General features: G+C 44.2%; 1 protein-coding gene across 2 annotated transcripts in view; it reads right to left on the reverse strand.

Annotated features, from left to right (window-relative positions):
• Positions 1–18,322: 18,322 nt before the first annotated feature.
• NOS1AP (nitric oxide synthase 1 adaptor protein) overlaps positions 18,323–22,586 on the reverse strand; it is a 167,742-nt gene continuing 163,478 nt past the window's right edge. For both annotated transcript variants that reach the window (XM_075322266.1, XM_075322267.1), the window contains exon 12: positions 18,323–20,338. In XM_075322266.1, the coding sequence (XP_075178381.1) occupies positions 19,816–20,338 (523 nt within the window). In that variant the 3' untranslated portion in view covers positions 18,323–19,815. The remainder of the gene's footprint in view (positions 20,339–22,586) is intronic.

The raw sequence follows: 22,586 nt of genomic DNA on the forward strand, positions 1-22,586 counted from the left end.
GTTTAAAATCTGGACCAAATACAAACAACATGGGAAAGTTGTTAAAAGCAAACATACTGGTAGACCAAGGAAGACATCAAAGCGTCAAGACAGGAAACTTAAAGCGATATGTCTCCAAAACAGGAAATGCACAAAAAAACAAATGAGGAACAAACGGGAGGAAACTGGAGTCAATGTCTGTGACCAAAGTGTAAGAAACCGCCTAAAGGAAATGGGATTTACATACAGAAAAGCTAAACAATAAAAAGATGACTGCCTGAAGAGAACATATAAATTTCCAGTCATTCATGATTTGGGGCTTTATAGCAGGAAAAGGCACTGGGGAGTTCGCTGTCATTACATCTTCAATAAATGCCCAAGTTTACACTGACATTTTGGACACTTTTCTTATCCCCCTCAATTGAAAGGACGTTTGGGAATGATGAAATAATTTATCAAGATAATAATGCATCCTGCCACAGAGCAAAAATTGTGAAAACATTCCTTGAAAGACGACACATAAGGTCAATGACATGGCCTGCAAATTGTCCGGATTTCAATCCAATTGAAAATCTTTGGTGGAAATTGAAGAAAATGGTCCATGACAAGGCTCCAAACTGCAAAGCTGATCTGGCAACAGCAATCAGAGAAAGTTGGAGCCAGATTGATGAAGAGTCCTGTTTGTCACTCATTAAGTCCATGCCTAATACTGCAAGCTGTTATAAAAGCCAGAGGTGGTGCAACAAAATACTAGTGATGTATTGGAGTCTACTTTTTGTTTGTTTTTCATGATTCCATAATTTTTTCCCTGTTTGGTCTTGAAAAGTAACCATTACTGGCTAGCACATTATATTTCATTATTGTTTTTAGTGTTTCTTAAAGCTAGAAAGTTGCCATTTGAAATGACTTTAGTTTTGTGCCATGTCTGTGATCTGCTTTTTTTAAACAAAAGTAAACAACTGAATGAACATCCTCAGAGTCAGGTGAGTCCATCATTTTTGCCACGGGTTGTATGACCGAAATGACGTGCATTTTCCTGATATTGCCAGAGGTGAGTGGGGCTCCTATTGCTTTCCTCTGAATTTTCATAAATGCCCCCTAAGTGTACATTGCTTATTAGTTGACTGACTTTGTGCCCGAAATCTGTGCTTGTTGGACAAGGCACAGTAAGGCGGGCTTTGCACACTACGACATCGCAGGTCCGATGTCGGTGGGGTCAAATTGAAAGTGACGCACATCCGGCATCGCATGCGACATCGTAGTGTGTAAAGCCTAGATGATACGATTAACGAGAGCAAAATCGTCGTAATCGTATCATCGGTGCAGCGTCGGCGTAATCCATAATTAGACTGACGTGACGGTCCGATGTTGTTCCTCGCTCCTGCGGCAGCACACATCGCTGTGTGTGAAGCCGCAGGAGCGAGGAACATCTACCGGCGTCACCACGGCTTCCGTAGGATATTCGGAAGGAAGGAGGTGGGCGGGATGTTTACATCTCTGCCGCCGCTATTGGCCGCCTGCCGTGTGACGTCGTTATGACGCCGCATGACCCGCCCCCTTAGGAAGGAGGCGAGTCGCCGGCCAGAGCGACGGTCACAGGGCAGGTGAGTGCGTGTGAAGCTGGCGTAGCGATAATGTTCGCTACACCAGCTATCACACGATATCGTACCTGCAACGGGGGCGGGGACTATCGCGTGTGACATCGCAGCATCGGCTTGCGATGTTGCAACGTGCAAAGCCGCCCTTAGTGTGTAAACTTTCAAAAAAATATGTTGCAAATCTTGTTCCAGAAGTCTTGGTTTAGATTTATCATTGCAATGCCTGAACATTGATCTAGGCGGAGCAGATGGCATGAGGAAGCCCAAGGTCACCAGGCAGGGGGACCATACATTACTTTTCCATCCCTGTATGGAGGCTGGCTTTAAGGTATGTTAAGTATGGCAGCAGGTAACTCCATGATTCAGCTTTACCTTCCCATATTAGACTTAAAGGAGTTGTCCGACATTAGCTTAACAAAAATTTTTGAATTTATCTGTGCTGTATTGTCATATAAATCACACCTACATTGTTATTTTTTGTTTTCTAACTTTTGTTCCTCTTGAATTATCCCTTTATTCTCTGCAGCTCTTGTTTACATTCAGATCCAGCAAACTGACCACTTCCTGTGCTGAACCTCAGTCAGAGCTGTCACCACCCAGCCTCAGTGTCCAGCCCCACCCTCTGCCCGCCCCCTACACACACATTCCGTCAGTATTCTTCCCCAGCACCTGACCTGGTATCACTACAGCATTGCAAATAACAGCCCCACATCGGGCTCTGCACCGCACACGCACACATATGGCTCTGCACCGCACACGCACACATATGGCTCTGTACCGCACACGCACACATATGGCTCTGCACACGCACACATATGGCTCTGCACACATATGGCTCTGCACCCCCCCACCCCATAGGGAACACATGTAGGGAGTACATACTCACCCGTCCTCGGTCCCCGCCGCTCCTGCACGTTCGCCACGCCAGCTGTCTGTGCTCTGGACATATGTGATGTCACCGCTGTGCTGAAGAGAGCACAGACAGCCGGGCAGTGATGAGAAGCAGCGCTGCGCTGCTTCTCATCAGCACTTTCAAATGTACCGGCATCTGTGATGCCGGTATATTTGAATGTGTGATCCTGAGCAGGGGCAGGTGCTGGAGCTGAAAGCACGGCAGCTGCCGCCAGGCCCCTCCCCCAGGTCACGGACCCCACAGCAGTGCAGGGGGAGGTTACTGGAGAGTAAAAGAGGTGCGGGGGAATGTGTGGGAGGGTGCAGGGAAGGGGGCGGGGCTCATCACACTGTACCCGCCCAGCAGGGAGGCGACATGCTGTTCCACATTTGCATGTCAACATGGCCCTGCCCATGTTGACATGAAATGACCGGAAGCAGCAAAATCGCGGCAGGAGCGGTCACATGACCACTCTGAGCCGGGGGAGAGGGGCTGACAGCAGGGCAGGTAAGTGGTCTCTATCTACTTACCTGCCCCAATGTAGCCCAATAGGGAAATAAAAAAAAAAAGTCAAAGAAGCCGGATAACCCCTTTAATGGAGTCTAAAAAGCTGGAACAGTAACTAAAGCATAAGCCCTATATATGATTTTCTTGGATAATATCTAAAAATACAAATTATCTTTTGTAAGTGCTAAAATTTGGCAGACATCTTTTGCTCTCTCTTTACGAAAAGTGTCCAAAAAAAAAAATATCAGATTTCATTTTGGTGAAAGCAGTTGTCACTTCATTGCCTCAGGCAGGACAGGTTACAGCAGCTGTGATGTAAAGACCCATCCGAAGAACTAATTTCTTAGTTTCTTGATCCACATGTATCATTTTGGAAGGCAAAGTATTAAGACATTGCAGTTAAGGTCCATTAAAGACCCCAAAACATTATACCAATGTTGGCCAAACCCTCAGGTTTGAGCTGTCACACTATTGTGTATGGTGGCACCGGCCAAGTGACCACCGGGTGAGATGTCAATCGAGCATGTCTGATTTCAGACTGCCGATCACTGTCTGCAGGCGGCTTTCTCAGATCACACAGGAGGACTTGGCTAATCATACATTGGAGAAATTGCCAAGATGGTTATTGTCCAAAGCATAGTTTGGCCAATAGCCATCTAATGTGTATGGCCGGCTTTACACTACAAGATACTCTTTCAATTAGCAACCACATATCCAAAATATTTCAACACATAGCACTCCAAGCAGCATAATTTAAACACAACTTGGACATCAGTAGATGGCCAATTAAAGGAGTGACAAAGATACTATAAAAATATCCATCTTTATTTATTTTTCAATAAAACACTAAAATATAGCATAAAGGTACCGGCAGTAAATAGAGAGACGCAGACAGTTAGTACATTAAGTCCCTATAAATAATCAAGGACTTTTTTTTAGAATCTAGAATAAGCACATCAAAAACACCAGGTGAATGTATATTGGACCTGAGCCAAAAAATAATCATTCATTAAGAACAGGTGCGACTCTGTAGTTCTATCTGCGCTGATAATAATATATTCCACATTAGTTCATTCTTACTAATTAGTAACCCATCCCAAAATACATACCCATAGGTATGGATAGGAGAAGTGTATGGATATAAGGTTCCCACCGCAGGAACCCAGGCATGAACGCCTAATAGATGTATAAGAGACGCAAAGAACACAGAGGCGCACAAGTCATTAACCATTCACAGTATAAGAAAGGCAAACAGGACAATAAGATAAAGATTCAGATTACATCACCTGGGGACTGATAAACTGCTGCGACCCTCACACTCCGACACGTGTTTCGCAATAGCTTTTTCGAGGAGCTATTGCGAAACACGTGTCGGAGTGTGAGGGTCGCAGCAGTTTATCAGTCCCCAGGTGATGTAATCTGAATCTTTATCTTATTGTCCTGTTTGCCTTTCTTATACTGTGAATGGTTAATGACTTGTGCGCCTCTGTGTTCTTTGCGTCTCTTATACATCTATTAGGCGTTCATGCCTGGGTTCCTGCGGTGGGAACCTTATATCCATACACTTCTCCTATCCATACCTATGGGTATGTATTTTGGGATGGGTTACTAATTAGTAAGAATGAACTAATGTGGAATATATTATTATCAGCGCAGATAGAACTACAGAGTCGCACCTGTTCTTAATGAATGATTATTTTTTGGCTCAGGTCCAATATACATTCACCTGGTGTTTTTGATGTGCTTATTCTAGATTCTAAAAAAAGTCCTTGATTATTTATAGGGACTTAATGTACTAACTGTCTGCGTCTCTCTATTTACTGCCGGTACCTTTATGCTATATTTTAGTGTTTTATTGAAAAATAAATAAAGATTGATATTTTTATAGTATCTTTGTCACTCCTTTAATTGGCCATCTACTGATGTCCAAGTTGTGTTTAAAAGATACTCTTTCAGTCTGAACACCCGACAAGTGAGCAAGACACTCGCTCATTTGGTGAAATCTTTTGATTTGCACAAAGGTTTATCGTTCTCGGCAGCACATAGTCTTGTGTAAACAGGATCTGTGCTACTGAGAACAATGACAGCTTATGTGCACAGAATGATATTTTATAGATCGGTCAGGCTTGTGTAAAGAAGCCATTAAATGACCACTAGGCAGCAAATAGCTGATCGGGGAGCCATTTACGGTCACCGGTCAGCAGGTGTAAACAAGTCCCTCAGACGTCTCGCAGACAAATCTGAATTTCTGTAGACATTGAGCAGAGTGTAAAAACATAACACTTTGTAGTTTCCACAAACCAGTCAGAAAATAAGACAACATGGCAACTACTGTATATAGGAACCAAAATAAGCCTGAAAAAGTCACCAATGAATCATTACAGGGGTGGGTAAGTAACCTTTAGAGGACCACTCCCAAAGTGCATCACCAGACCCACTGAAAGGCATCCATGGTGTGTCATCCGAGTTTCGAGACACTTGTCATCTCTGCAGTTTGCTGCAATCACCACTTTTAGTATGAAATGTAAGATAGGACCAGGAGAATATTCGACAAGTTTTTTTTCCCTTGATGCAGTTCTAGAAGAAAGCAAGTAACATACATATAATATACTGTGCGAGACACTGATCTCATCAGATGATTACAGCTGAGTCACTGAAAAACAGGGAACTGGAGGTCGTTGTGTAAAAGGAATATTCGGCCTCACCCGCTGTGTCTGGATCTCCCGAGATTACATGGAATGTTAAATTACTAAGACAACACTGATACAATTTCCTTTTGCCTAATATAAAAAAGCAAAATCTTACAGTGACTCAAAAGGTTTGTTTTTTCAAAGACGTAATCTTTGCGTAGGAGGACGTGTTTTCAAAATATCCATAAATAAAGATTAAAGGGCCATTAAAGAGTTACTAAACTTTCTTCCGGTTTTGTTTCAGGACCCCCATTGGTTTGCAGGCAACGGAAATGAGAGTGACTGATAAAAAAAAAAGCAGGAAGAGAAAGAAAATGTAGTTACTCTTTAAGGAGAGTATTTTAAAAGAAATGTCAAAAATTGAATTAATAAATTGCAACACACTCCAAGGCTATAGCGTGGCGGGACTTGTATGCATCACAACCTTATGTGATCTCCACCATCCCTGCAGATTGTGATCTTATCTGATCTCCACCATCCCTGCAGATTATGGGATTTTATGTAATCTCCACCATCCCTGCAGATTGTGGTATTTTATGTGATCTCCACCATCCCTGCAGATTATGGGATTTTATGTAATCTCCACCATCCCTGCAGATTGTGGGATTTTATGTGATCTCTACAATCCCTGCAGATTATGGGATCTTATGTGATCTCCACCATCCTTGCAGATTATGGGATCTTATGTGCTCTCCACCCTCCCTGCAGATTGTGGGATCTTATGTGCTCTCCACCATCCCTGCAGATTATGGGATCTTATGTGATCTCCACCATCCCTCCAGATTGTGATTTTATGTGATCTCCACCATCCCTGCAGATTATGTGATTTTATGTGATCTCCACCATCCTGCAGATTACGTGATCTTATGTGGTTTCCACCATCCCTGCAGATTATGGTATTTTATGTGATCTCCACTATCCCTGCAGATGTTGATCTTCACCATCCATGCAGATTACCTTGACAAAGGCCTCTAAGGTTTAATCTTTTTCCAATAAAGAAGAGTTTCTATATACCAGGTGGTTGTACTTCAAGAGATTTTTTTCTGTTTTGTTCACCGAACAAGATGAGTGAAGCAAAGTATCTAATAATTCACTAAACTTCTTATTCATAGATATATCTTCAGCTCACCTTATACACAGTTCCATGGAAGATGGGTAGATAAAAATTTGAATCCCACCCCTGGTTCTAACAGGTTCTCTGTAAACCCCGCCCATTTCAAAACCACACCCATTCTGTAACCACACCCACTTTGTTAGCCCCACCCATTTTCACGCACTTTCCTCAACCAAAAATACATGTAATTTAAAGTATCATCTCTTTCCCCTTCTTCCCCTCCCTCTACCGTCACTCTCCTGTCCAGTACAAGTTGTTCCCGTCACTGTCAGTCATATAATATTAAATGGTTTTTCTACAGTTTTTAAAAATTATTACTAAAAATTATTGCTAAATTGGAACGGACGACCTTCCCCATACAGATCTCATCCCATGTGGTCTCTCCCCCCTGCAGATCCCATCCCATTATGGTCTCTTTCCCCTGCAGATCCCATCCCATTATGGCCTCTTTCCCCCTGCAGATCCCATCCCATTATGGCCCCTTTCCCCCTGCAGATCCCATCCCATTATGGCCCCTCTCCCCCTGCAGATCCCATCCTATTATGGCCTCCTCTCCCCCTGCAGATCCCATCCTATTATGGCCTCCTCTCCCCCTGCAGATCCCATCCTATTATGGCCTCCTCTCCCCCTGCAGATCCCATCCTATTATGGCCTCTTCTCCCCCCCCCTGCAGATCCCATCCTATTATGGCCCCTCTCCCCCTGCAGATCCCATCCTATTATGGCCCCTTTCTCCCTGCAGATCCCATCCTATTGTGGCCTCCTCTCCCCATATAGCCACATATAGTAACAGTTCCCATCTTATGCGACCCCTCTCCCTGCAGCTTCGACTCACTGAGCGGCTTACCTGATCCAAGCAGCACCAGCCTCTCCTGTGTCTCCCGTCCTCCTCCGCGGCTCTCTGCAGTCACAGTGACGCTGATGCTGACAGACGGCAGGAGGAGGAGCTCCCTCCTCTCACTGCAGTGACCTGTGTCTGCAGCGTCAGCGCGTCACTGCACGCCGGGTCAGTGAGCCGAGACTGCACTGAACCAGGAAGTGTGGCACGGAGGTATGCAGATTCATTTGGGCTAGTGTCTTAAAGAGACACTAACACAAATGAATACAGCAGGGAACCGGATCTCCAGAGCTGTTTCTTGCCAGTTCTGGGAACCGACTGCTATTTTAACAACCGGTTCTCCAGAACCGGACAGAACCGGCTGAATCCCACCCCTGGATAGAACCACAAGCCGTGCTCAAACAAAAAGACCCGGGTTGAAATCAGCTAAATGTAAAGATTGTTCCCACGTAAACAAGGTGTGGCAGTAGAAAAAAAAATAAAACACCAGCTCACCCACTTGGAGTTCCATAAGAATCTGACCGGTGCACGGACATCAGCAGGACCCACTGAAGTGTGAATATGAAGATAGGAATTTCCAGCATCCAGGTTCCAGATTATTTTAAAAAACGAATTTCTTTATTCCAAAATGATTAAAAGGTCATTCCATATGTATAAAAACAAGTGGCAATTATCAAACAGGTACGCGTTTCGGAGGATCACCTCCTTAGTCTGAGGCCAGTCTCAGACTAAGGAGGTGATCCTCCGAAACGCGTACCTGTTTGATAATTGCCACTTGTTTTTATACATATGGAATGACCTTTTAATCATTTTGGAATAAAGAAATTCGTTTTTTAAAATAATCTGGAACCTGGATGCTGGAAATTCCTTTCTTCGTAAACAAGGTGTGGGTATTCTGGCACTAAAACCTCAGAAGTTGGATGGCAAGAAATGTAACTTTCATCCATATCAGGAAATAAGACATCCACAAAGGTAAAAAACAGGATAAGCTGGCAAAAAAGGGACACTGGCCTGCGGATGTCATACCGGTATGTCTCAACAGTTCTTAAAGAGACCCGTCACATCCCGAAACGCTATAGACCTGCAGATATGGGGTTAATCTGTGGATCAATAGTGTTCTAAAGCTGCCCAACCGCTGCTTTGAAAGGCGGGCTTCCGGAAGGAAATTACCTTTGTCCGTCAGCAGCCTTTGTTTTTCAGTTATTGGGGCGCAGCCGGCGCAACTTCAGTACTGCTCAGTATATAGTGAGCATCGGCTGTAACTACGCCCCGGCACTGACTGACAGTTGGCTCATAGTGGGTCAGTACAGAGGTGGCTATCAGTCAGTGCCGGGCTGAGGTTACAGCCTACTGAGCTGTAACTGAAGATGTGCTGGCCAGGCTTCTATGACTGAAAACTGGAGGCTGCTGGGAGAAATAAAGCTCATTTCTTCCCAGTAGGCCAGATTTTGAACACTATTAGCTAGCAGATTAACCCCATATCTGCAGTTAATAGCAATTGGGGACATGACAGGTTCCCTTTAATTATGGCATAATATATACTGTATCTTCTGGAGTTTGCGAACTACTCAGCCTTTATTTTCTTGGTAACGATCTTTACAACTCTTTTTATGCTGCTTATGCTGTACCTCGATGTATTCTGTAACAGTCGAACGTTTCAAAAGAACGCTGCGGAAACGTGATGAAGGATGTGAGATGTTCATTTTATCCAGTGTAGGTTCAAATTTACAATGATACAACGGCTTATATGGTTCTTATAGACATCCAAGCACAATATATTATCAGTAACATTCAGGTCTGAAGAGAAAGCCACAGTATACAAGGCACATGAATATACAGAGGCACGTAAGCATAAGGCTCACACCACACAAATTGGTGCAATTGAGGAGCATCTTTACCACCAATGATTAGGGAATCTGTTACCAGGTTTTTGCAGCAGGAAGTGGAGGCAGAGATCCGGATTACATCCATGTGTCACTTACTGGGCTACTTGTGGTCATTTTTTTTCTTTTATAAAATCACAGTTTTATTAGCAGATAATTGTCATCACTAGAGGACTAGTAATCCTGGAGTCAACTAGTCCAACCTCACCCCCACCACTGATTGGCAGCTTTTTGCTAATGCACAGTGCACACAGAAAGCAGCCAATCAGTGGTGTGGGTAAGGGTTATACAAGGCACAGCCTTCAGACAACTGCTAGATCTGCAGCAGAGAAAACAGTTTTTAATTAAGGCCTAGGACACACTATGAAAAAATGAGAGGGAGTGGAATGCAATAAGAAAAAAAAAAAAAAAAAAAAATCGCATTCCACTCGGACCAATATTACTATATGGGCCCGTTATCATGAGCGATTATTTTCTCAGCCCTAATCCTACCAAGAAAACAACCTCAGCATGCTGCGGGTGTAATGCGATCCTTTTTCTCTCGCACCCATTCAAGTGTATGGGGCGAGAGAAACATTGCCCTGCACTCGCAGTACACCGGTGTACTGCGAGTGCAGGGCGAGAATGGCAATAGCCTGCAACAGAGGAGAGAGGGAGATAAATCCCTCCTTCTCCTCCGCAGTGCAGGCCCGCCCCCCGCAGCACCGGCACCCCCTCCCTTCGCAGCTGTGGTCTGATTACATGATCGGACCACAGTCGCATGACCATCGCATGACACTCGGCTCCCGCTGTGCTGTGAGCGTGAGCCGAGTGTCATGCGAAGACCCGCAGTAATCCCCGTGTGGCCTCAGCCTAAAACTGCAGCTAGCAGCCCAATAAGTGACACATCACTGGAATCAGGGTGTCTATCCCTACATTATGCTTCTCTCAGATGGGGTAGCAAAAACTGCTGACAGATTCCCTTTAAGTGAAATCTACATTTTTGCTGTGATAATGGAGTCTCCTTAGTGCCTCTAGAAAACAGTTTTCTGGACTTGTGCATTTGTTATGTTCCATCTTAAAGAGGTTGTCCCCTACTTTTAAATTGATGGCCTACCCTTAGGATAGGTCATCAATGTCTGATCAGCCGGGCTCTGACATACCGCCGATCACCTGTACTAGGTCCTGGCGGCAGCAGCAGGTTGCCGGAAATACATCTTCTGATAGTGGCTATGGCCGGGTACTGCACAATCAGACACTGATGACCTAGCCTAAGGATAGGCTACCACTGCAAAAGTAGCGGACTATCCATTTCATTTAAAGTGTTATTCTCAACAATGCAAGGTATCGCCTGTCCACAGGATTGGTGCTAAATTGCTGATCAGTGACGGTCTCATCTCTAGGACCCCCACTGATCCGAGACCAGGGCTCTAAGATTACCTGTCGGAAAGGAGAGCTTCATTCATTTTCTTTGTCAGCTATTTCCAGCAGTCCCATAAACAATGAATTGGTCAAAGATAGCGCATATTAGAGCCTCGATCTCAGGACTGGTAACAGTACCTGTGGTTGGACCCCCACTAATTAGCAAGGTAACGCCTATCCCAGGGATACCGTGCCATGTTAGGAATAATCCTGTAAATCAAAAGGATAAAAGAGCAATAATAACTACAATTAAAAATGTAGAAGTGACACTAAGTTAATAAAATATCTTACAATAAACAATATTGTGAATATGATGTCAATCAGTGCAAACAGATTTTTCAACATGTATCAATCAATTCCTCGTGGTTTGCAAGATTTCCGCTTCCTGTTACAGTAGGGACCCCTATCGTGTGCTCCCACCGGGTCCACATAGATCCATAGCCATGTGACGTTATACTGATCGTGGTTCTATGTGGACCCCATGGATCATGATAGTCATGTGATGTAATAGCAATCATCAGGACAGAATTGTATCCACTGGAATTGAAATCATGAAGCTTCACAATCAACTGTTAGAAATGTGTACAAAGATTGTATGAAAACTGTATAACCTTTCATTCTACAAATGATAACATTTATTCACTGAAATTGGACATTTCCATTTTCCATAGAACCAAAAAAACCCCCAGTCATTTACAGTGTGTCCACCCATATCCTGTCCACCGCCATTAACTTGAGAACGGCGATAGCTATAAGCATAGAAGTGGTGTCTAGGTATAGTAAAGTAGCTATGTGCTTAGAAAGGGAGGGAGTGGAGAATTGTTGGAAAAGGGACGAGTTTTAAAATGTGTCTAAGAGGGGAAGGCGAGGGAGGTAGGGGGGAATTTAGTAGGGATTATGGACCAGGTTTGGAAAACCCGATGCTTCACGGGAGTACTCGAAAACAGGAAGTGGTGGGGAGTAGGAGGGGAGGGGAGCAGGGGGGGAGGGGGGAAAGGGGTAGGGTAGAGGCAGCATGGGGAGATACTACATGGTTTGATGGTTTTACTGGGTGGGATAATGGGGGATAGAATTAAGGTGTTGAGTTGGAATATTAGAGGGTTATCAGATAGGTCTAGGAGAGCGGCAATAATTAAATATGTTCAAGACCAGAACCCGTCAGTAATATGTCTACTAGAAACGCATCTAACAAAGGAGACAACACGTTTTAAATAGGAGATGGGTGCAGAAGGCCTATCATTCCACCTTTTCCAACTATGCAAGGGGTGTATCACTGCTGATCCATAACTCTGTGCAATATGAAGAGATAGAAGTGTATGTGGATAAAGAGGGACAGTGTGTGGCCGTCAAGTGTAAAATATTTGGCAGACTCATGTGTATAGCTGCAATATATATACCACCTCCATATAAGTGCACCAAACTAAGGGAGATAAGGGAGTTCTCTGAGAAGGGGGGAGTAATCCCTTTTTTACTGGTGGGGGACTTCAATAATGTGATAGACCTGTACTGGGATAGGAGTAGTAGACCTCCAGGTATCCAGGATAGTTGTATGACTTCGTTTGGCACTCTTATTGGGGAACTTGGAATGGTGGATGCCTGACGAGTGAGGAATGGGAGGGTATCCTGCTTCTCTTGTTATTCGGCTTCACATAACACTCTGTCCCGCATTGACATGGCTCTAGCTAGTGATCTGATGGATGCAATGATAAGCGACGTGCAATATCTGACAAGAGTGATTTCGGATCATAGCCCAATTCTAGTGTCCATACGATGGGGGACCCTGACAGGGGGAAGGAGGGGAGAGTGGAAGCTTCATCCAGCATGGATCCGTCATATTAATATGGGGAATATAGAACGGGATCTTGGGGATTTCTTTATCCACAACGAGGGTAGCACTGGGCCGCTGGTGGTATGGGATGCGATGAAGGCATACCTCAGGGGGCTCCTGTTCAGGGATATCTGTAAACGTAAAACACAGACGAGGCAGGATGAGAAAGATAGGCTGGAGGCCTTAGATAAGGCAGAGCTGGAAGCAATCCGGAGTACTACTACGGATGCGAAGCAAAATCTTAGGCAGGCGCATGAACAGGTTAATAAGATGCTTTTGGAGAAGGCGGTAAGGAAGCAGGCATTCCAAAAATTGCATTTTTATGAGGAGGGGGAAAAAGTTGGTCATCTATTATCGGTCATAGCTGCAGCTCAAAGGAGTAGTTCATTTGTGCATGGTATGGACACAGTGGAGGGGACACAGGTCACTGAGGTTGAGGAGATCCTTGGGGTCTTTAAAGATTTCTATCGCACGCTATATTCTTCTATTGGAGAGATGAGGGTGGAAGAGGTGGACTCATTTCTTGAGCGAGGTGAGCTTCCGGTGTTGTCTGTGGCGGATAGAGATAAACTGGAGTCACCTATTACTATTGATGAACTGGAGGGCGCTCTGCATGGCATGAGCAATGACAAGGCACCGGGAGCAGACGGGCTACCAGTTGAAATTTATAAACAGTTAGAAGAAATCCTATTACCCAAACTATTGAAAGTCTTTGAGGTGGCGGAGGGGGAAGGTGTATTGCCTGAATCTATGAGAGAAGCAATAATAGTAGTAATTCCTAAGGAGGATAAAAATCCGAGGCTTCCAGACTCATATAGACCCATCTCGTTAAGCTTCTGGCTAAGGTGTTGTCAAACCGGCTGACTGGAGTTATATCTAACCTAATCCATATGGACCAATCAGGGTTCATGGCCAATAGGTCGACAGCTGCTAATATCAGGAGATTGTACCTTAATCTACAGTTGCCGCCTGACAACCCTGGCCGGAGGGTGATCGCTTCGCTAGATGCCCAGAAAGCGTTCGATAGTGTTGAGTGGGGGTATCTGTGGAAAGTGTTGCAGCATATGGGTTTTGGCCCACGGTTTGTAAAGTGGGTGCAGCTGTTGTATAATAGGCCTACTGCTAAAGTTAGAGTTAACGGTATGACCTCCTCAGCGTTTGAGTTGCACCGGGGAACGAAGCAGGGCTGCCCACTATCGCCGCTCCTATTTGCTATTGCAATAGAGCCTCTGGCGGCGGCCATTAGGAAAACAAAGGAGATCCATGGATTTAAGTATGGGCATTTAGAGGAGAAAATAGCTCTTTATGCTGACGATTTATTACTTTTCTTGGGGGATCCATCAGCCTCATTGGATCATGCCATGCAGATAATAGAGAAATTTGGAGAAGTTTCGGGACTGACCATTAATTGGTCTAAATCGAGCCTCTTTAAGGTGGATGGGGAAGTAGCCTGGACAAATGAGGATACTGGGGCTAACAAATTGAAGAATGTGGACGAATTTAAATATCTAGGTATCCAGATATCTCTGCCAGTAGAAAAATACATACAGGTGAACTTATGGCCGCTCCTTAAAAAATTGAGAACCAAGGTGGATGCCTGGAACAAGCTACATTTGTCAGTTGTTGGAAGGGTTAATTTACTAAAGATGGTAGTAATGCCTAAACTCCTATACATACTGCACAATGCCCCTGTTTGTATTTCAAGGAAAAGATTTAAAGGGATAAACTCGCTGTTTAGGGACCTGGTGTGGGGTAAAAAGCAGCCTAGGGTGCGATTAGAGACTTTACGAAGGCCGAAGGATGAGGGGGGTCTAGCAATCCCAAATCCGGAATTGTATTATATAGCGGCGCAATGTCAACACCTCAGGGGTTGGTCTGATCGAGAGAAAGATGGGGGCATTAAAGAAGTACTGGAATACATAGTGGGTAGAAGTCCATTGGTAATGGGACTAGAGGATGGTGCGGTGGGGCTCCTGGGTAGAACATCTCCTACAATGGCACTTATAAATAAGACCTGGGATAGGCTGAAAAGGGTGAGAGGGGTGACCCGGTTAACTAAGTTTACACCTATCTGGGATAACAGTAATCTCCCGGAGATTCAGAAAATGGGGAATATTGAGGAGTGGAGACGCAAGGGTGTGATATACATGCATCAGATATTGGACGGAGGAATTGTGAAATCGTTCCCGCAGTTACAGAGTGAGTTTCAGTTACCGGCGTCCGGCTGGCTCCACTACAGACAATTAAAACATGCGATTGCAGCCCAAGCGGCTAAACAAAGTGTGGCCATACAGACTGACCTGGTACTGGAGTATGTGTGTAAGGGCGGAGGAAGCACTAAAGGGATCATTTCTGGCACGTATAAAGATATACTACATACCTTTCTGTTAGAATACCCAATTAAAACTAAATCTAAATGGGAGGAGGAAGTTGGGCCTATAACGGAGGAGGTGTGGGAGAGTATCCTGGAGTATGTCCCTAAACTTTCCATGAGCGAACCGGCCAGACTGTCTCACCTATACGTGATTCACCGGGTATATAGGTCTCCCTTACTGATGTTTAAAATGGGGTTGAAAAGGAATTCGGAGTGTCCAAGGTGTCAGGGATCTGACGCAGGTATTTTTCACATGATGTGGTCTTGTCCGAGACTGGTCTCCTTTTGGACTAAGGTTATCCACAAGATAGGAAGAACATATGGGTGTGTCCTCCCCAGGGAACCAGTGCTATGCCTATTGGGATATGTTGAGGAGCTTGGGGTGGAAAATACTATGAAAATTGTCATTGCTAGGCTGCTGTATGCGGCAAGAAAGCTAATCGCCAGGTCCTGGATTAAAAAAGACCCCCCGACCAGGGGAGAGTACATTAAAAGGGTGGAGTGTATTCTTCAGCTGGAACGGGGAGTGTATGAAAGAAGGGGGAATGTTAAAATGTTTGAGAAGCTCTGGTCTCCTTGGCTGCAATGCGAATAAGACGAGTGATGGACCAGTAAACTGGTCTGGGACCGGGATAGCCGTCTGAGACCTCTGATGTGTATGTTTTGTTTTATTTGTGTTACTAGTTGTTCCTCCTGCATATCGGGATGAATGGGATGGTTGCTATACTACAGTTGAAGGGTATCCTAAGTGTGTACTAAATGGGATGTAGTATCGGGGAGAAGTGTTGCTGCCAGGGTGGGGGAGGGGGCGGGAGGGGGAGTTAAAGGGGTAATAGATGTGATAAATTTAATTTGGATGCCGATTTGTATTCTGTTTTAATAAAAAAGTATCTGATTTAAAAAAAAAAAAAGTAGCTATGTGCTACGCAATGAAACCACCTCTAGCGCCACCTGGTGAAAAACAACGGAGTTAGCATTTTTATCTCGAAAACGGAACGAGATGGAGAAAAAAAGTGAATTAAAAAATTGCAGTGCATCATCAATTCAATATGAATCGACACCTTGCATACAGAAATGCTATGATATGAAACCTATGACCCCCCCAATGAATGCTGGTCATGCATATGGCACTCATTTAACTTTGATGCTCAAAGTGGCCACCGTCAGCTGCAATGCACATCTGGACAGCACACTGTATCTTGCTGCACGTTGTGCAATATGGTAGGTGACATGTTTGCACAAGCATCTGTGATACGTCGTCGTAGGTTCTGCAAAGTTGGTGGAGGGGTCGCATAAAGGGGCGTAACTACTGCGGTCGCGGGCCCGGGAGGTTAGGGGCCCGGGGCCGCCCGGTAGATCAGCAGCCAGCTTCTTTCTGTGAGAGGAGCTGCGCTGTTCTGCCGCAGACCACGCGGCGCGGCGGCTGCTATATGACCCGGTCACCGCCGCTGACACCGGGCCCCCCTGCCTGGTGTCAGCGGCGACGTCACCGGGCTCCCGTCACTGCGCTCTGCTTTGATATTGCATAGAACGGCCGGCGCCGCTCTATGCATCATCAGTCTTCCCCCGTGCCTGCGCGGTGACGTCACTCCTATGCGACTGCTGTGTGTGGTCAGAGCAGAGCACAGAGCGCAGGAGGATGCCGACCAGAGCCACGGGAGAACGAGGACAGAAGTGAGGACGAGCAGCGGTGAAACAAGTAGAGGTGAGGACAGAGCTGCGGTGGAAGGAGAAGAGAGGTGAGTACTTGTTTTTTTAATTTTTTTTTTTTTTTAGAAATCAGTGAGTGCACAGGGAGGCTGGCTGCAGGATACATGGAGTCCCGGGGAGGGGGGGGGGCTAGCTGCAGGACACATGGAGTCCTGGGGGGGCTGGCTGCATGACACATGGAGGCCTTGGGGGGGCTGCCTGACACATGGAGGCCTGGGGGGGGGGGGCTGGCTGCGACTCATGGAGACCCTGGGGGGCTTGCTGGGGGGGCTGGCTGCATGACACATGGAGGCCCTGGAGGGGCTGGCTGCATGACACATGGATGTCTATGGGGCTGCATTATACATGGAGGTCTATGGGGATGCATTATACATGGAGGTCTATGGGGCTGTATAATACAATATGAAGGTTTATGGGGCTGCATTGTAATACATATAGGACTATAGGGGCTACATTATAATATATGGAGAACTATGGAGGCTACCTTACACATGGACTATGGAAGTGCGTTATAAAACATGGAGGACTGTGGTGCAGTATAATATATGGAGAACTATGGGGTGAATTATAATACATGGAGGACAATGGGAAATGCATTATAATACATGGAGGACCATGGAGATTTTGTATTCTAATATATGAAAGGTTATGTGGGACCCTTTATACTATATGGAAGGCTATGTGGGGGCCATTATAGTATTTGGAGAACTATATATGAAGGGGGGACAAAGATAAAAGCATGGGATGGGAATGTTTTGTTCTGAGGGAAAAAGGCTCTTTCCCTTAGCATCCAGCTTTCCCATGCTCTGCTATACATCTCTCAGCACCCAGCTATCTTATGCTCGGATATGGGAAAGCTGGGTGCTGAGGGAATGATGTATAGCAAAGCATGGGAAAGCTGGGTGCTGAGGACAAGATGGATATCAGAACATGGGAAAGCTGGGTGCTGATAGAGGGATTTCAGATCATGGGAAACCTGAGTGCTGAGGGTAAGAGCCAAGTGTCAGCGTCATTATCCTGTACCCCAAGTGTCAGTGTCATTATCCTGTATCCTAAGTGTCGGTGTACGTGTAGGGGTGCCGCGGTCAAAATTTTGCACCAGGGCCCATCAAACTCTAGTTATGCCACTGGTCGCATACACCTGCTGTTTGATGTGACCTCAAAGAAAGAAGTCCAATGGGGTCAGGTGAGCGTGGAGGCCACTCCATTCAGCCACCATACCCAATGACTTGTAGGAAGGTCTCCATGAGGTATCGCTTCACGTCCGCAGCCTTGTGAGTTTTACACGTTCTAATCATAGCATTTCTGTATACAAGGTGTCGATTCGTATTGAATTGATGATGCCCTACAACTTTGTATTTCACTTTTTTCTCTGTCTCGTTCCATTTTTTAGATAAAAATGCTAACTCTGTTGTTTTCCACCAGGTGGCGCTATAGGTGGTTTCATTGCATAGCGCATGGCTACTTTACTATACCTAGACACCACTTGTATGCCTATAGCTGCCGCCGTTCTCAAGTTAATGGCGGTGGACAGGATATGGGTGGACACACTGTATATTTAAAATCTTTCCTACTTTCGATCTGTTCCGCTGGAATAAAAAATTGAGAGTATATTATGTGCAGGGAATCACAGCCTTATCCAGACACCTTTGTGAATGTTTATGTATAGCGATCCTCCCTGAACACAGGCAGCAGTGAAACAGCAGAGCTGTGATACACTTCACAACTCTAGTAACACGGACAATATGGAAGACGACTTTTATAAGGATGTGAATCCATTCACGGATATAAAAATAGAAAAACTCTCTAATATCCTTACTATGTGATCAATGTAGGAAGCTGCGTACACGAAACGGGGCACAGTGTCAACAACATAAGGCTGTGGCCACATCTCATCAATCAGAAGAGCTCCTGGCGCTCTGTATGTGTATGTATACTTTTTTGTGTTTGCACACTGCTTTTCCTTATTGACTGGCTCACATACACCATGCCCTATACATTAATGGCCAATGCACAACATACACCACTGTATGGCGGTATATGTAATGGGCTAGATCTGGCAATAATCTATACAGTTCCTCCGATGTAAGATGTTTATTGAGATGTGATCAGAGCCATAGTCTTGTATAATGAACCCGAAGTGTTAAAAGTGTGATTCTCCTTTAAATAACTATATACTGGAATACACGTCCTCTGTTTCTAAAAAATATAACAAACATTATATGTCTGTTTTTATAAATGAGCAGATATTACATGATAATATAATATATACAGAGATTGTTAAAAAACTAGAATATGGTGAAATTGTAAAAATACTACATTTATGGACTCCTATCTGAAGTTACAGACAGAAGAAATATTCTACCTTCCGTGGGCAGAAAACCTTCTTAGAATATTTCTGAGGACCGGTGTCATAACCAAGGCCTTGCGTGAAGGAAAACAATATATATCCATTTTACTAGTTGATGGACTAATTGGGTGATGGCGCCTTCCCTGGTTAACACACAATGACGGAGATATGGCTATACTAGTGCAAATGAGATCTTATTCCCCAAAAAAAGTGAAATCCGATTGGTTGTCATGGATAATTAGCCCAATCTTGTTTCGCGCTAGTTTTTATAAATCTCCCCCATCGGTTGCCATTTTACGACACCTTGCAACTACGATATATTGTAATTTTGTGATTGTAACGCACTAGAAAATTTTAAAAACACTATGGCTATGCTGGTTTAAGAACGTGAAATGTCTGACAACTTGCCCCTAAGGGGTCTCCGATCCCTATTCTAGTATTCTGTGCAATTAACTCATCATGAAAAGAGACCGATGGAAGTTATAGATGTTTCTCACCATTGATTAGAACAGTGACAGTAGAATCTAAATATCTGGCCATCTGAGCCTCATTAACATTGCCTATGAGCTATGAGCCAGGACGAGCAGATCACCCAGACCAGCTTTAATATCCAGTGATGAGACTATTAAAAAGTTCTAAAGTTAAAAAGATTCTACTCAAATGATAGAAGGTCTGGATGAGGACCCTCATTATCTAAAGTTGTTTTTTTCGGCCAAGAACTCCAGTCGGAATGGTTGGCCTGCTCTTCTATGAGGTCTTCCTGGCTGATGCAAGACTTCACCCCTTTTTTGTCAGCGTTGTGAGATGACTCCCTGAGGTTTGTGTCAGAAGAATCCTTGTGAATAAGGTCAGGGACAGACAGAGCCACCTCAGGAAAGGCTTCATTTTGGTTCTCCATAGGCTCCGAAATATCAGCTTCAGCTAGTCCATTAGGCAATGTATCTGGCAGGCCATTGGACGATTTAGGATCGTTGATTTCAACGACATGTTCAGAAGTGACATCAACGCCTAAATCCAAGCTCACGGACGCAGAAATAACAGACTTGTCTGGACTGCTCAGTACAGGGTTGGAGGAGATCATCATATCTTGCGTTGTCTTCAAAGCTCGGGGAACTCTCTTCTTTATTACCGGTGGAGGTGGTTCAAGTCGGGGAAAACTCTCGACAAACTTGGATCTATAATCATGGACAGAAAATTGAGCAGTCTATTAACTGAGCAAATAAGGGAATTAAAATAAATCAGAGGTAAAGACTAAAGACACACCTAATGTAAAAATAAAATATTTTTCAGTTACTGTTCAATATGACTTGGCTCCTAGGCATATGGGGAAAGGCAGGTGCAAAGAACTGCCTCGAAGCACGCGAGACAAAACCTGCGTGTAGAGGTGAAGTACACTATGTACCTCCATGTGTTATGGAGCCATAGCTGGCTTATAGCTGAAGAAATTATTACTGGACCAAATATTAATCTTCCAAAACACAATTTACTAAATCCACTGCCTAAAAACAGAATTGAACAACAATACAGGTGAATCTCAAATTAGAATATCATCAAAAAGTCAATTTATTTCAGTAATTCAATACAAAAAAGGGAAACACATATATTATATAGAGTCATTACACACAGTGATCTATTCCTATATATTATATAGAGTCATTACACACAGAGGGATCTATTCCTATTATATAGAGCCATTACACAGTGACCTATTCCTATTATATAGAGTCATTACACACTGTGATCTATTCCGATAATATAGTCATTACACACAGAGTGATCTATTCCTATATATTATATAGAGTTATTACACACAGAGTGATCTATTTCTATATATTATATAGAGTCATTACACACAGAGAGACCTATTTCAAGTGTTTATTTGTGTTAATGTTGATGATTATGGCTTATAGCCAATGAAAATCCAAAATTATTGTCTCAGAAAATGAGAATATTATATAAGACCAACTGAAAAAATGATTTTAAACTCAAATGTTGGCGCCTACTGAAAAGTCTGTGCAGTAAATGCCTCAATACTTGGTCGGGGCTCCTTTTGCATGAATTACTGCATCAATGCGGCGTGGCATGGAGGCGATCAGCGTGTGGTACTGCTGAGGTGTTATGGAAGCCCAGGTTGCTTTGATAGCAGCCTTCAGCTCGTCTGCATTGTTGGGTCTGGTGTCTCTCGAAGATGCTCTATGGGGTTTAGGTCAGGCGAGTTTGCTGGCCAATCAAGCAGTGATACTGTGGTTATTAAACCAGGTATTGGTACTTTTGGCAGTGTGGACAGGTGCCAAGTCCTGCTGGAAAATGAAATTTCCATCTCCAAAAAGCTTGTCTGCAGAGGGAAGCATGAAATTATCTAAAATTTCCTGGTAGCCGGCTGCGCTGACTTTGGCCTTGATAAATCACAGTGGACCTATACCAGCAGATGACATGGCTCCCCAAATCATCACTGATTGTGGAAACTTCACACTAGACCTCAAGCAGCTTGGATTGTGGCCTCTCCACTCTTCCTCCAGACTCTGGGACCGCGATTTCTATATGAAATGCAAAATTTGATTTCATCTGAAAACAACACCTTGGACCACTGAGCAACAGTCCAGTTCTTTTTCTCCTTGGCCCAGGTAAGACGCTTCTGGCGTTGTCTATTGGTCATGAGTGGCTTGACACAAGGAATGTGACAGTTGTAGCCCATGTCCTGGATACGTCTGTGTGGGGTGGCTCTTGAGGCACTGACTCCAGCAGCAGTCCACTCCTTGTGAATCTCCCCAAAATGTTTGAATGGCCTTTTCTTAACAATCCTCTTAAGGCTGCAGTTATTCCGGTTGATTGTGCACCTTTTTCTACCACATTTTTTCCTTCCACTCAACTTTCCATTAATATGCTTGGATACAGCACTCTGTAAACAGCCAGCTTCTTTAGCAATGACCTTTTGTGGCTTACCCTCCTTGTGGAGTGTGTCAATGACTGCGTTATGAACATCTGTCAAGTCAACAGGCTTCCCCATGATTGTGTAGCCTACTGAACCAGACTAAGGGACCATTTAAAATGCTTACGAAGTCTTTTAGGGTGTTTTGTGGTAATTATTCTAATTTTCTGAGTTAATTACGTTTGGGTTTTCATTGGCTGTAAGCCATAATCATCAACATTAACAGAAATAAACACTTGAAATAGATCCCTCTGTTTGTAATGACTCTATATAATATATGCATTTCCCTTTTTGTATTGAATTATTGAAATAAATTAACTTTTTGATATTCTAATTGATTGAGATGCACTTGTATGATTAGCTGCCTGGAGCCACCATTAGGAAGAGCTTAGGAGCCTACTGCAAATTAGGACTTTTGCTCTGTGGCCCCATAATTTCTATGTACATCCTTGGTTTTGATAATGGGGAAATACCTTTAAGGTACTGCCACCAGG

The sequence above is a fragment of the Anomaloglossus baeobatrachus genome, chromosome 8, assembly GCF_048569485.1.
Source record: "Anomaloglossus baeobatrachus isolate aAnoBae1 chromosome 8, aAnoBae1.hap1, whole genome shotgun sequence".
Taxonomy (NCBI): Eukaryota; Metazoa; Chordata; class Amphibia; order Anura; family Aromobatidae; genus Anomaloglossus; species Anomaloglossus baeobatrachus.